Source organism: Lepidothrix coronata, unplaced genomic scaffold (genome assembly GCF_001604755.1).
Source record: "Lepidothrix coronata isolate B3197 unplaced genomic scaffold, Lepidothrix_coronata-1.0 Scaffold121, whole genome shotgun sequence".
Lineage (NCBI taxonomy): Eukaryota > Metazoa > Chordata > Aves > Passeriformes > Pipridae > Lepidothrix > Lepidothrix coronata.
Genome location: NW_016690301.1, coordinates 3,494,371 through 3,509,346, shown reverse-complemented (window position 1 = coordinate 3,509,346; position 14,976 = coordinate 3,494,371). Strand labels below are relative to the sequence as shown.

Genomic DNA, 14,976 nt, shown 5'->3' with positions numbered 1-14,976 from the left:
ATTGGGCATGACTGGCGGCAGGTGCAGGCAGGGAGGCTGTGAGGGGCTGCAGGAGGTGGGCAGGGGTCATGGGAGGCTCTGGGAGGCAGAAGCAGAAGGCAGGCAGGATTGGCAGCCTGCACACACTCCCCACCCGTGCCCGCTGCCAACCCTCTGTGCCAACAGCCTCCCTGGCTGCTGACGTGAGCCGGTGCCTCCCTCTCCGGAGATGCCAGGTCAGCTGGCAAATGCTGCTGGCACACGCCACCCGTGCACGCCTGGCCTGGCCCTGGGATGTGACAGGGGACTGGCAAGGGCAAAAATCCCATCTCCATTCAGGGACCGGGCTCCAGGGTACAGGGCTGCCCAGGGACACAGCCCCTCACCCGGGCCACCCCCTCGCTCTGCTGCCAAAGGCTTTGGGCTGCTGATGGCCGGAGGAGGCGGAAGGAAAAACATCCCGCAAACAATTGCAAAAGTCAAGTCTGAGCAAGAAGAGGAGGGCGTGAGCGGGGGGTGCCAGATCCGGCGGTATTCCTTGGAGACACCAACAACAATGGCAGGAATATTTTGCTCATGCCTTGCTGAGCCCAAACCAGCCATGGGCTGGGGGCTTGGGACCTCGAGGAACCAGCCAGGGGCCATGGCTGGCCTCAACAGGAGCCAGGGCAGGGCCCTGCATTTGCCCAGCGCTGGTGTCAGTGGTGTTTTTTGGGCTGTCACCTGGGCTGAGGGTTGGGCCAAACACAACACATGGTTGCAAGCCCAGTGAAGGGGACAGGGAAGTGCTGGCAGTGCCCATGCACAGAGGGCTGGGATGAGGATAAGGACAGTGGCTGGCTGAGGGGGGATTGTGAGATGAGGCTGTGATGCTATCAGTCACAGGAGCTCTTTAAGGGCACAAAGGTGGCCTTGGGGACAGAGAGGGTCTCTGCTACCAGCTCTGGCTGCCACCACCTCCCATGTGCAGGATGGCGCACGGATGGCAGTCTGTTTCCTATCAGGGCCAGGAGGAGGTGCAGCCCTGCACCCTGAGGTCCTGCCTCTCACCTGATGCTCCTCCTGCGAGGTGCACTCGCTCCCCTGGCACCCCCGGCCCACCCCAGGCACCCGTCCCGTCAGCCAGCGCTTGGGACCAGGGGGCGCACCGGGACCCCCCTCCTCTGCCCCTGCCTGAGGCCACGCTTCCCAGTCCCAGGAAAAGGCTGGAAAGGCTGTGTCCCTCGTCCATCGCCTGCCCTCTGCGCCCTGCAGGGACCCTGCGACTCCCAGGCTCCCACCGCCCACCAGCAGCGGGGCGGCGGTGGCTGGTCAGGTCCTGTCCTCTCCGGGAGCGAGAACACCCCACCGAGCCCTGGCCCTGTTCCCGGCCGGCGGAACCCCCCTTGGGGGCGGTGGGGAAGCCCTTCCCGGGGGCGGAGCGGCCGGGCAGCCCCTCCCCGCCCCGCCCCGCCGCCCGCCGCCTTCTACCCGGCGCGGGGCCGCGCTGCCGGAGAGCGGGCACCGGAGCGGGGCCGAGCGGAGCGGGACAGGGGCTGGACGCGTGTGCCCGCGGGTCATGGACGGGCGGGCGGTGCTGATCCACGCGCTGCTGGCGGCAGGTACGGACACGCGTGGGGACGGCAAAGGATCCCAGCGCCGGGCTCCCCTGCAGGGTCCCGGACACGTGTCGGGGAATGGTCCTGGGCAACGCGGTCCCGGGTGGAGGGTCCCCGGGTGTGAGCAGACGGGAAGATGGGTCCCGGTCGCGCGTGGGGAGGAGGGGGTGTCCCGGGCAGGGCGGTGTGAGTGAGCTGTCCCATCTGACCGCTGTCCCCGCAGTGTGCTCGGCGGCGGCGGGCGGGCTGCGCCGGGACGAGCTGCACAACGAGGTGCTGCACAAGGGCGGCGGCGGAGGGGGAGCGCCGGTCCCGGCCACGGCCCCGCTGCTCGGCGGCAGCCCGGAGAAGGAGGGCGGCGGAGCGGCCTCGGGGGACGACTTCAGCGAGCTGCCGAGAGGTAGGGACGGGATGAGGGGTCCCGGGGCGGGATGGGGTCTCAGGACGGGTGTGCCGCGATGGGGATGGGGTCCTCGGGCGGGCTGAGCAGGGGGGCTCGGAGGCGCCAGGCCGTGCTCGGGCTCGGCTCAGCCCCGCGGGTGCCCCGGCGGCAGCTCCGGCTCTGCTTCGGAGGGCGCTGCGAGGAGGGAGTTCCCGGGTACCGAGTGCCCGCGGGAGCAGCCCCGAGTCGGGCCAGCGCATGGGGCACCAGCACAGAGCAGCGGCGCTTGTGCCAGAGGCTGTCGGGGTCCCAGGGGTGCCGGGTCCCAGCTCGGTGGTCGGTGGAGGCAGAGCCCCTCGGGGGGGCCGTGCCCGGGGACCCGCGCTGCCCTCCCGCCGTGACTCACCGCCGCCCACGCGCGGCTGCTCCTCATTCCGCGGCGGGGCTCGTCAGCCGGCACGGGGGCGGTGGGGGCACTGCCACTCTGCGGGGCTCCCGGGCTGGCACCCGGGCTGGCACCGGAGAGTGTCCCGGGGGCTCTCATGGGGGCGGGACGGGGCCCATCGCGGGCTGGGGGCGTTGACACGTACCTGTACCTGTGCCTCCTACACGCGGCTCGCCGAGGGCAGTACTTGGCATCAGGAGTGTGCTCTGCCCCGTACAGCTCATCCTCATGTTTTCCCGTGTTTTACTTTGCTTTTTGGCTGTGCCAGCAGACTGTGACAAACTGGGCTGAGCCGCTCACACCGAGGGGAAAAGCAGGTGTCCTCCCGCTGGGAGATGCTCCAGCCTGCTCCTCTGTGCATCCCCCGAGGAGGGGACTCTGTCCTAGGGCAAGCGATCTGGTGGGCCTGGGCTGACCCCCGGCTGAGGGGCAGGCTGGGAGGAACGGAAGGGTTTGGTGACTGTCAGAGCACTGTCTCGATGCCTCGAGCTGAGCTACAATCAGAGAGATCTGCCCTCTGTGTGAAGGCACCTTCCCCGGGGTGCCTGAGCAGAGGGAGAGAGGCAGCACCCCCTGCCTACCCTGGCCAGGTGGCTTTTCCTACCGGCAGGACCTTCCCAACCTTCTCTGGCTGTCCAAGGGACAGAGCCCTGGTGAGGGGGAGTGGCAGTGGGGTGGCTGGGGGGGTCAGCAGCACTGTGTGTCTGCTGGCTGTGTCCGGGAGATAACCCGCAGGGCCGGGGACAGAACAGCCTCATCCGAGGGTTTTTCCAAGCCGCAGAGTTTCCTGGAGTATCGGTTTTCTCCAGGCACAGTGTGAAGGATGTCGAAATAACTTCGCTAGGTGTGCAACTGGTGTGTGCCAGCATGGGAGGCCCTGGTTCAGTCAGGAGCCAGGAAGTGGCTGAGAAGGAATTGTGCAGGTTACAACTTGTCAGGTTGGACTCTGCTGCCCTCTCCTTCCCGAGCAGCCCCGGGGCTTAGTGCACCTTTCCCGGAGATACCAAGCGGTGGTTTGGGAGGAGCTAAAAAATCCCCCTTGGACCAGCGAGTGCTCTCTAGCATCTCAGCACCTTGTGAGATCAGGCTGGGAGCTGATTTTTTTGGGCACCTGCATATCTTAAAAACCATTCCAGTACCGTTGCTAGTGTTAGGCTGTGTCTGAGCAAGGAGCTTGGTGCTCTAGTTCCCACCAACCCAGCAGGGAGCTGGCCTGGCACCAAATACCACTGGTCACTGCACCACAATTAAAACATACCGTTGTAATTCATGGGAACGCTTCCCTACCCACCTCTTTGGCTCTGCAAAACCAAAACTTAAGCCAGGCTTGCTCTTTTATTCCTGCCTTGGGGTGAGCAAGGCATCCTTGTGCCCACGGGAAGGAGACTCCATTACAGCCATGAATAGGGTCTTAGAAAAGCCTGCGCTCATCAGGGAAATAAAGGCCAGATAAAGGGGCAATTAGCAACGTGCTGTGTTCAGTGGAAACTGGTGCATATAATAGCAGCATTTGAGATGTATAAAGCTCTGTTCCCCCTGCTCAACTCCTTTCTTTCCTTGAGAATTGTTCTTATGAATCAGAAAGGCCATGATATTTGTGAGGAGCTGAAAAAAATGCCTTTTCCCCCTTCTCTCCCGGGCTCGGGGGCAGCTCCTGGCACAAAGGGCAGTGGGAGCCAGGGCTGAGCAATTGCGCCAGTCCCGGGATGTGGCTGTGCCTTCCCTCCGGCTGGCACGTGGAGCTGGTCTGACTGCCCTTCTCTCCCTCCCAAATTGTTTTCCAGTTGCCTTCCTGTCAAAGCCTCAAGGTCTGGTTACTCCCAAGAAGAAAGGGAACGGCAATAAAAGAAGAAAAGGCAAAGGCCTGGGGAAGAAGAGAGACCCGTGCCTGCGGAAGTACAAGGATTTCTGTATTCACGGCGAGTGCAAGTACATCCGAGAGCTGGGAGCTCCCTCCTGCATGTGAGTTGCTGGCGTGTGCCTGTGCCGGGGGAGCCTTAGTCACGGTTCCTTCAATTCTCTGGGCCGGGCAGAGGAAAAACGGACAGGATATTTTTAGTGCATGTTCTCTGTCTGTGCGGGGACAGCTATGACTTGGCCTCTTCCTTGTGCTTCTTGGGCAGTGTCCATGCCCCACCAAAGCCTGTCGTGGCCCTGGATCCAGCGTTCCCTGCCGGCACGGCGAGCTCCGGCTGAGCTGCTGTGCAGAGACCTGTGGTGCTGAGGGCTGCAGAATGGTGTGCAGGGCTGGAGTCTGGCAGCTGAGGGCTTCTGCAGGTCTGGTTTGGGAGACCTCATCCTGACCCTGTCACCCTGCACCCCCCACTCGGAAAGCTTAGGGCTCCTGTGGCTGTTGGGGTGCACCGGTGCAGGTGGGATGAGCTGCTGTAGTACCAGTGAGGAGGACTGGAGGTAGCACCTTTGGGGACAGCCTGTCAAAGCCATGCCCAAGCTGTCCCTTGGCCTGATGAAGGACAGGGCTGTGTACTCCCACTTGCCCATGCCCCTGGAGTACAGGTAGAGAGAAGGGACTAGATGAGGCAAGCAGAGGAGAAAGCATTTTCCTGCTGCTTGGACACCTTGATACAGGACTTGCTACCATGGGAAATACCCAGGGGGGCACATTTGATCCCCGCTTACGTGGCAGGAGTTGAGCTGGCAGATATGTAAGAGGCTTTGTTCTTCACTATCAATCCTCTGAGCCACCCAGCCCTGAGCCCAGGGAAGATAATAGCTCCCTGGCTTATGGTGCCCACAGGATCTCATGCCCTGCAATCCGCAGGGATCAAGCTCTGCATAGCTCCTCTAGTCCCCTAGTTTCTCTCTGTGGAAGCTGCCATGAAGTTGAGTCCTTGCATGGGGGACTTGGGACTGCCAGTGAAGGGAGATCTCTGCCGACTCTGTGTTGGTGACCCAGCAGAATGTGGGGTGCAGAACCCCTGCCTGGGACCGGGACAGCCAAGATCCCTGAGACTGGAGGGGACCTGGGGCACGGGCAAGCAGGAGGGATTTGGGGGTTGGCTGGGCTCTGCAGCCTGGTGGCCCATCCCTGGGTGACATCTCCCAGAGCCATCATGGTTTTTAGGAACAGTGGCCAACCGTTCCTAAAGAGGCCTCATGTTGACTGGTGTCACTAAGTTGTGGCTGCTCTTGGTGGCTGGCTGCCTGTGTCACAGGGTCTCTTGGAGTGTTCCTTCCTTGGGCTGGTCCCTGGGGATTGGGGTGGAGTGAGGATGCTGCTGGGCTGGGTCCTGCACCTCTGACTTGTGTGCAGCCTTGCTGCTGTGCCTGGGAGGTAACACTGGTATGTGCCATTATGAGCTTGGGAGGAGGGCTGGGCTAAACCCGGCTTGGACATCAGCCCGAGGGTCAGTGGTGCTGGATATAGAGGGATATATATATCTGGTCACATCAGTGGGCTGTGGCTTGGGAAGGGCTGGAAGCCTCACAGCCCTGTGGGGAGCGTTATTTCTGTTCCATGAGTAACCTCCCGAGTCTGCAGGGATGGGGCACCTCTCGGCTGTCAGGGTGTGCAGGGACATCCTGCTCTGTGGGAAGCGCTGGACCAGCTACCATGCTGCTCCCTTCCTACTTCCAGAGGTGGTCTGGGCAGCCTGGCTCTGCCTGGGAGGGACTGGCAGGAGACAGACCCTGGTGCCTTCTGCTGGTGGAGAGTTTAACCTTTCTAGGAGTCTTCACTTGGCGCAGGAGAAACTTAATTTATGAGTACCAGGGAGAGATACCACCTTCCAAGGGGTGTGGGGGGACACAATGACCTCCTGTGCTTGCTCACCACCAACCTTTATGACTTTCTTTCTCGCCCAGATGCCAGCCAGGGTATCACGGAGAGCGCTGCCACGGCCTCTTGCTGCCGGTGGAGCACCCGCCCAGCGCGTACGACCACACCACGGCTCTGGCCGTGGTTGCTGTTGTCCTGTCCTCCCTGTGTCTCGTCATCATCGCAGCCCTGCTGATGCTCAGGTGAGTGGGACGGGGCTGAACTCTCGGAATCTGTGTCCCTGGGAAGATCACGCGCAAGAGGAGGGTGGCAGGGACCTCTTGCCCTGAGCATCCCTTTGCTTGGCCTCGCAGGTGTCACAAGAGGGGTGGCTACGATGTAGAAAACGAAGAGAAAATCAAGCTGGGCATCACTGTGAATCACTGAGGATGCCGGGTGCTGGCAAGGTGAGCCCCTGGCTGGGCAGGGGGCAGCAGTGGGGCTGGTGGACATCTGGGGGCTCTGCTGTTCATGCTGGCTGGGACTGCTATGTGGATCCCGTGCCAGAGCCAGGCAGGAGTGTTGAAGGCAGCCTAAGCCTGGAGAAGCAGCTGGCTGGATTTGGGCAGAGAGCTTGGACTGCCCTGTGGGGCTCCAACCCTCTTATCTCACCTTCCTGCCCAAGTCCCTGTTCTCTGACTACTTCATTCCTCCCACCTCCTTTCTAGCCCCAAGTCCCTGCCCTGCCCCAGTGCTCCATGCTTTGGGGATGTTTGGCAGTGGGGAAGCTGCTTCTGTTTTGGTTTTTTTTTTCCCACTTGTTCTGCTCCCTCTCTGACCCTCTGAGTCACTTCCCCTCCTTAGATATTGCTTCTATTTATACATATGTGTAAAAAACCCCTTTCCTTTTCACTCCCACTCTGCTTATTACTTGCAGCAGAGCAAGTAATGCTCTTGCAGCTGGGCACAGGGGGATCTTGCTGCCAGCCCATGCCATGTTCCTCTGGCTGGCTGGGTGGTGGGTGAGGGGTGTGCTCTACTCCAGGGGTGGCTGCAGGGTTGGGTGCTGAAAAGCTGTCAAACTTCCTCTGGTCTGATCCAAACCCTGACGTTAGACGTGGCCATACATATCACAGCTCCTTCTCTTCTTGAAAAAAAAAAAAAAAAGAAAAGTCATTGTTCTTTGTAAAGATGAAGTAATGCCTTCGGAGAATTTCTGTCATGTTTGTCACAGTGCTGGGAGTGGGATTTTTGAGCTGTTCATTGGAGCTGAATTTTCGAGGAGACTCAGAACAGGGCTTTCCTCACTGTCCTATTTGCCCTGGGGGTTACTGGGGTGGATATGTCCAGGAGGAAAAGTGCCGTGGTCCCTGAAAGGGAAGCACGGTGGACGCAGGGTGGGATGTTTACCCACCTCTCCTGGGTGTGCTGGCTCCCATCCTCCTGGGTGCAGCCCCGAGAGGCAGCGAGTGGCAGCTGGGGCTTGGGTGGGTGCGAGTGCTCTCCTGCCGGGCTGGGTGGGACCCAGCACCCTTACCCCACCGTGCTCTGTGGGCAGAGCAGCCCAGGACCGTGTTGTGAGCTCTCCCGCCTCTCTCTTGCAGGGGTCGGCACTAATAACGCACTTCTACCTCCTGGAAGAGGCGAGACCAGCGGGGCTGCGGCACGTCGGGGGCTCGCTGGAGCACCAGGACGGCACCCGCGGCGGGGCCGCTCGGGCAGCGGCGGCACTGCAGGAGCTTCGTGGCCACCTCCGGGGTCGGGGCGGGCTCGGGGGTGGGAGGGACCGGCTGCCCGGCGGCTCTCCGTCCACTGCAGTGCCGAGGAACAAACTGTGAAAGGGAGGAGACACCGGGCTCGGGGCTTCCTTCGCCGCAGGAGGGAGGGGGGGGGAGGGTAACAGCTATTTAACAAGATATTTTTCATTTTAAATTATATATTTATTTTAGATAAACTGTACATAGTATTTATATTTATTGTAGGTCTGGCCCTGCGTCCTTCGTGTAGGGTCAAGATGACAGGGGTCAGACCTCCCTTATTTTTTAAGTGCAATGTAATATTCTAATAAATAACACTTTGTAACAAATGCTTGGGTTGTTAATTTAATGATGGAGGTGGAAAGCATTCAGGATTCTGAAGGCCTTACTGATGAGGTGCTGCCAACAGCAGCAGAGAGTGTGCAGTGTGGGCTGATGGATCAGTTTGTGCCATCCCTGGGGAGCAGTGTGGTCTGAGGAGCTGGGGGCAGGATCCATCCTCTGCAGCCAGGACAGCCCCATGTGGATTTTTTTTTGAGATTTGCTTCATCTTTACCAGCTACTGCCCTGGGGGGGCCGTGATGTTTGTGTGTCTGCTCACCAAGCAAAGTGTGAGTGAAGCTGCTCTGGCTGCTGATCCATTCAAATGGGATTGGTTCCTGGTTTTAAGCCAGCACAAGTTGCCCAGAGAAGCTGTGGCTGCCCCATCCCTGGAAGTGTTCAAGGCCAAGCTGGATGGGACTTGGAGCAACCTGGTCTAGTGAAAGGTGGACTGGATGATCTTAAAAGTCCCTTCCAACCAAATAATTCTATCATTTGGCAAAGAAGAAGCCAGAAGTGGACTCACATCTTCCTTGTAGGGGACCCCAGCTGTCCTTGGGGCCACTGCAGGCTCCTGGGGCTGCAGTCATTCCATCCACAAAGCATCACTTCAGGTGACGGCTCAGGAGCGACTCATGACTTTGCAGTAAGAGTAACCTCAAGCTGAGATTAGAGAGAGATGCTGGCTCTGGTAGAGAGCTTTGAGGCAGCCCCTGCAGGTGTGGAACTCCAGTCAGCAAAGGGGAGAGCTGAGCTGCTGGGAAGGGGGAACACAGCAGTACTTGAGCTTTCCAGTGCTTGTTGTGATGAAGCTGAAGGACACAGCTGTGACCAAGGGGGAGTGACCACGGTGTTATGGTCTGGAGAGTTAAAGCCTCAGCAGCTGCAGTGACACAGTCCCAGAGCCAGGGAAATGAGTTACTGACTGTGCAAATGTGCAAATGAGTTACTGACTGTGCTGTGGCAATGCCAGTTTGACCAGAGACTCCAAACTTGTCCTTTTCAAAGTCTCTTAAGCAAATAATGCCCCTGGCTGCTGTGCAAGAGGCCCTTCTGCAACCAGGGTTGTGTCCCTGCCTCACTGTGCTGCTGCTTCTCACCTTCCCAGAGCTGCTGTAGCCCTGCAGCTTTTCTACCTTTTCCAGTGGGAAGCTCCACTTGCCTGGGGCTCTACAGCATCCTGGTGGGAATAGCTCTGCTGGAAGGTGTCTCAGCAGGTAGTTGGAACTTGTGCCCAGAGCCCAGCTTCTCTCTGCCCTCCTCCTGCACCTGTGCAGGCTGGGCTGCCCACAGGTGGAGATTTAACAGGCCAAGAGGTGACAAACATGCTTTGGAGATGTAGGGAAGCTGTCTGGATCAGTGGGCTGGCTCCCTGTGCCCCACTGGGCTGGGAAAGGCTGGCAGTCCTAGAGATGCTCCCTTTCATTCCACTTGCTGTCCAGCATCTTTGTTGGAGACACAGACAGTGGGATCAAGGGCACCCTCAGCAAGTTTGCTGATGAAACTGAGCTGTGTGGTGCAGCCACATGCTGGAGGGAAGGGATGGATCCAGAGGGATTTGGACAGGCTGCAGAGGTGGGACCATGTGAACCTCGTGAAGTTCAACAAAACGTAAATGTAATGTCCTACACCTGGGTCGTGGCAATCCCAGGCACACCAACAGGCTGGGAGGAGAAGGGATGGAGAGCAGCCCTGTGGAGAAGGACTTAGGGGTGACAGTTGATGAAAAGCTCAACATGAACCAGCAGTGAGCACTCACAGCCCAGAAAGCCAACGGGATCCTGGGCTGCATCCCGAGGAGTGTGGCCAGCAGGTCAAAGGAGGAGATCCTCCCTCTGTACTATGTACAGTTCTGGTGTGCCCAACATAAGAAGGACATGGAACTGTCAGAGCAAGTCCAGAGGAGGCCACTCTGGGCATCGATAAGGGAGATTGGGGCACCTCCCCTATGAAGACAGGCTGAGAAAACTGGAGCTGTTCGGCCCGGAGAAGGGAAGGCTGAGTGGAGACCTCACAGCACCTTCCAGGATCTGAAGGGGTCTATGGGGAGGTCGGTGAAGGGACTCTTCGTCAGCAACTGTAGTGACAGGACAAGAAGTAATGGGTACAAACTGAAAAAGGGGAGATTTAGGTTAGATACACAGAATAAATGGTTTATTGTGAGGGTGGGGAGGCCCTGGCACAGGTTGCCCAGAGAAGCTGTGGCTGCCCCTGGATCCCTGGAAGTGTCCAAGGCCAGGTTGGACGGGGCTCTGAGCAACCTGGTCCAGTGGAAGGTATCCCTGTCCACGATGGGGGGATGGGGCTAGATGGCCTTTAAGGACCATTCCAACGCCTTCGCGTTCCGTGATTCCAAAGCAGAGGACGGTTCTGCCTCCCCGGGGAAGGCCCGGCCGAGCCCTCAGGAGCCGCCGGGACCGCCCCCTCGGCCCGCGCATGCGCCGTGCGGGGACAAGATGGCGGCGCCCGTGGACCTGGAGCTGAAGAAGGTACGAGACCCCCGCCCGCGTGTGTGTCCTTCCCGTGCCCCCCACTGTGTGTTCCCCCGCTTGTGTGTGCTCCCGCCCGTGTCCCCCCGTCCGCGTGTGCGTCCCCCGTGTCCCCCCGTCCGTGTATCCCCGTGTATCCCCGCCCGCGTGTGCTCCGAGTGTGTGCGTCCCTCGTGTCCCCCACCGTCTGTGTTCCCCCCTCCCCCGGTTCCTCCCACCCCCTGTGTGTCCCCACCGTGTGTCCACTCCCCGCGTGTCACCCCCACTCGTGTGTGTCCCCCATGTTCCCCATGTCCCCCCCCGACCCATGTGTCGTCCCCCATCCGTGTTTGCCCCGCCGCCCGTGTCCGCCTGCCCGTGTGTCCCTCTGTGTCCCCCTGGCCATGCGTGTGTCCCACCCGTGTGTATGTGCACCACCATGTCCCCCTACCCGTATGTCCCCACCCGTGTCTTCCTCCCTGTGTGCGTGTCCCCACCCGTGTCCCTTCACCGTGTGGTCCCCCACCCGTATGTGTCTCGTGTGTCCCCTCACCCACGCGTGTCTCGTGTGTCTCCCCACCTATGTGTGTATCATGTGTCCTCTCACTCGTATGTGTCTCACTGTGTCCCCCCCATATGTCTCCCATGTCATCCCCCTTGTGTGTTCCCTCACCCGTTTGTGTCCCACCCCTGTGTGTCCCACTGTGTCCCCCCACCCATGTATGTATCATGTGTCCCCTCACTTGTGTGTGTCTCTCTGTGTCCCCCCACCCATGTGTGTGTCTTCTGTGTTCTCCCACCCGTGTGTGTGTCTCCCATGTCGTCCCCCTTGTGTGTTCCCTCACCCCTGTGTGTCCCACTGTGTCTCCCCACCCACGTGTGTGTCAGGTGTCCTCCCCCTTGTGTGTCCCCTCACCCATGTGTGTGTCCCACTGTGTCTCCCCACCTATGTGTGTCTCCTGTGTCCTCAGTCCCCCTATCCCTGTATCCTCCCCAACGTGTCCCCTCGGCTGATCCCCTCCTTCCCCACATCCCTGGTCTGGTTGTGCCCCTGCTGCCCGCCTGGACACCCCTCACTCCACCTCCCTCCCCTGGCCAGGCCTTCACGGAGCTGCAGGCCAAGGTGATGGACACGCAGCAGAAGGTGAAACTGGCCGACCTGCAGATCGAGCAGCTCAGCAAGACCAAGAAGCACGCTCACCTCACCGACACCGAGGTGATGATGCTGGTGGATGAGACCCGCATGTACGAGGGCGTGGGAAGGATGTGAGTACCCGCTGGAGAGGGGGTGACCCCGGCTCTGTGTGTGGGCAGAGGGGATCCTAAATCCAGGGAGGACATTGGAGCAAGTCTAGAGAAGGGTAATGGGGCTGGAGAAGGGGCTGGAGCACCAGGAGGGGCTGAGGGAGCTGGAGGGGCTCAACCTGGAGAAAAGGAGGCTCAAGGGGGACCTCCTCACTCTCTACAAGAGAGTGGAGCCAGGTGGGGGTCGGGCTTTGCTCCCAGGGAACAAGGGACAGGACAAAAGGATGTAGTCTTAAGCTGTACCAGGGGAGGTTTAGGTTGGACATCAGGAAGAATTTCTTCACAAAAAGGGTGATTACGCATTGGAATGGGCTGCCCAGGGCAGTGGGGGAGTCACCATCCCTGGAGGTGTTTGAGGACGCGTTTGTGAGAAGGCTCTCACAGATCTGTCCAGAGTCAGTAATTTCCTGTGTGCACCCCCTGTGCACGGTTCATGTTCCACAGAAATGCCCTTTGCAGCGTCGTGCCAAGGAATGGATCTAATGTCGTTGCTTGGATATTTTCAAACTTTTGGAAGTGAGCATAAGGCTTGTGTGGCTACTCCCAGTGCACTAAAGATGTGCCTCATGTGTTGAGTGGCTGTCAAAAGAAACACCTTAAACGAGACTTGAGGTGCGTTGATTAATTTTCCCAACACACTTTGGTGGGGCTTCAGCAGCCTCTGATACAAGACCGTACAAAGTGGTTTCAAATCTGAACCACGTGCCTGCTTGGCAAGTATCACACTAGATTTCTGTGTTTCTGATTTGAGAAACAGGATTTTTCCACTGCTGTGATTTTTCTTTCTTGTCTCTCGTGTGTTGGGTAACAGTGATGACTGCTCATCTCGGGACGTGGTTTGCGAAATGGTGGATCTGCTCTGACTGCTGCCAAAAGGGGTGATTGTATTGACCTCTCCCCCACCCTGTTTACCCCACCTTCTCCATGTCAAAGGGGATGATCACAGGGCCAAGCAGTGAGCCAGGTCAGGCTGCAGGTGCCCTGATCCATCAGCCCACGCAATCTCCTGACCGAGTTGTAGGGAGGTGGCAGGACTGGGAAACCAGGAATGGTGTGTACTTTGCCTTTTGCTGAGGCTTTTCAAGTGAAGTTGTACCCAGGCTAATGGAGCTGTTCAGAGTGACAGTCCCCTTCTTGGTTCCCACTAAATAAACTTTTCCAAGTAGGTGCATTAAGTGCTGGGTTTGGTGGGGATGCTGGTGCCTGGCACCTTAAAATGAGACACATTCTGGTCCCTTGCAAGAGGCAACTGATTGACCTGGGCAGGCTGTAGATGTAGTAAACACTCGTGTTTGGAGTAGTCATGAGATGTCTCAAGAGGGTTTTTTTCTGTTTGGTTTGTCAAAGAGCAGACAGGTGAAGAGCAGAAGATAATTCTGGAGTCAACACGTTTTTCTAAGGCTTTTTTAAAATCCGAAAGTACAGAATACTTCTATGTGGAGAAGTCCCTCCAGGTACCTTAGAAGTGTGAGTGTATTAGTGTTTTGTTGCAAAGTAATCCTGCTTGTGAATCAGATGTGGGGAGCAGGGGGTGTTTGGGTGGTGGCTAAAGAGCATTTTTCTGCTTTCTGCTTCTGCCTCCTCCTTAGGGATAAGAGACACCTTCTTTGTGTCCTAAGCCATTTACAGCTCCTGTGAAGGAGCTGCAGGAGCCACAGTCTTCTGGGAGTCCTGTTTTCTTTTCCATGACCAGCCAGGTGCCCTGGCAGCTCTGGCTCCTCAGGGATGGCAGAGGCGCCAGCAGGGAAAATATTTGCATTATGATAGTATTTAAAAACTGAACTCTTCATGGGCTTTGCTGTACTAGTGGCTGTGCAAATATAGATTGAGAGACTGCTCTTCTTCTGAACACTACTGAGTCACTCTGTTTTAACGTTTTTTTTTTTTGTCCTGCCTAAGCTTGACAGGATATTTCTGTGAGCTCTGCCTGTCCTGGATGAGGGGCTGAAGCTGCCTTGCCAATTGGTGTGATCTGTGCCACCTCCTAGTGCAGAGAACATGAGGCACTTCCTGGAGCCCATTCCAACCCCTAGTAGAGAATTTATTGCTGAAATCTGGGCTTTTAGCAAAGCAGGCTAAAGCAGCCCTTGAGCAGGAATTAAAATCCAAGGGCAGTCTGGCATCTTTTGTTCCAAAGGAGGGGGTCACTATGGTTCTTCTGGACTTTGAAGCCGTGTTCTGTGAAGTGGAATAGCAGATGTTTTAATTTGTTGGCTTCATTGGCCTGCATGGATGTGGAGTTTGGCCACCAAAGGGATATTTGTGATGTCTTAATTTCATTTGCGTAGTCCAGCACGCAAATGTTGAAGCTCTAAAGAGTTCCAGTTACCCAGGAAGGGTGGAGGTTTGCGTCAGCATTGACTCTGATTATCAGAGCTCTTCTGCTTGAATAGCTCAGTTCTTTGAAATAAGTTTTCTGCTTCTATTCCTGTACTCCATTGTTTTTTTTTTTAAATTTCCTTTTTTTATTTCTCCAACCCATTTAAGTTGCTACTTGGAATGTGGCTTCTGATAGGGTCTCTCTGTTTTTTTGTCCAGCTTTGGTGTTTTGGGCTCTGTGCAGAGGGCTGGGATGTACAGTTCTGCAGGACAAGATACTCGAGGTTTTCGTGGAATTTGAAGGCTCAGGGAGCAGTGGTGACGTGCTGCACGCTGGGAGGAACTCTGTCCAGCTGGGTACTTCCTTCTGCATTACTTGGAAAACAGTTGTGTGGTTTTTGTTCTCTGAACCCCAGTCTTGAACCTTCTCCCTTCCCAAAAGGCTTTCCCTGCACCGCTGGTGAATGTGAAAGTCCATTTTTTGTTCCTCAACTCGGTCTTCCTTTTTTTTTTTTTTTTTTGGCAAATATTGCAGTTTGTGTGACAAACCAAAGCCTTCCTGGCCTCCACATGTGGGGCTCAATTTACTCTTGCCGAAGCTATTTCTGGTTCGACACAAGAAATGTCAGTGCCACATAGTATGAGCTGATGAATTGCTGTGTACTGTACATATCCCTGAGGCTG

The 14,976-nt window shown here is 57.5% G+C and overlaps 2 protein-coding genes across 2 annotated transcripts in view; both read left to right on the top strand.

Annotated features, from left to right (window-relative positions):
• The first annotated feature begins 1,522 nt into the window (after positions 1-1,522).
• Positions 1,523-8,208, top strand: HBEGF (heparin binding EGF like growth factor). Its single transcript, XM_017825624.1, has 6 exons — positions 1,523-1,580; positions 1,801-1,977; positions 4,189-4,366; positions 6,230-6,385; positions 6,497-6,589; positions 7,727-8,208. The coding sequence occupies exons 1-5, from the start codon at positions 1,538-1,540 to the stop codon at positions 6,567-6,569; spliced, it is 627 nt and encodes a 208-aa protein (XP_017681113.1). The 5' UTR covers positions 1,523-1,537; the 3' UTR covers positions 6,570-6,589; positions 7,727-8,208.
• Positions 8,209-10,627: 2,419 nt separating this feature from the next.
• PFDN1 (prefoldin subunit 1) overlaps positions 10,628-14,976 on the top strand; it is a 36,906-nt gene continuing 32,557 nt past the window's right edge. The window contains exons 1-2 of the mRNA XM_017825625.1: positions 10,628-10,689; positions 11,768-11,934. Coding sequence (XP_017681114.1) covers positions 10,657-10,689; positions 11,768-11,934 — 200 coding nt within the window. The 5' untranslated portion in view covers positions 10,628-10,656. The remainder of the gene's footprint in view (positions 10,690-11,767; positions 11,935-14,976) is intronic.

Coding starts and splice junctions, on each gene's coding strand:
- HBEGF (XM_017825624.1), top strand. CDS start 1,538: ATGGACGGGCGGGCGGTGCTGATCCACGCGCTGCTGGCGGCAG. Junction 1,581..1,800: donor CCACGCGCTGCTGGCGGCAG/GTACGGACACGC, acceptor CTGTCCCCGCAG/TGTGCTCGGCGGCGGCGGGC. Junction 4,367..6,229: donor CTGGGAGCTCCCTCCTGCAT/GTGAGTTGCTGG, acceptor TTTCTCGCCCAG/ATGCCAGCCAGGGTATCACG.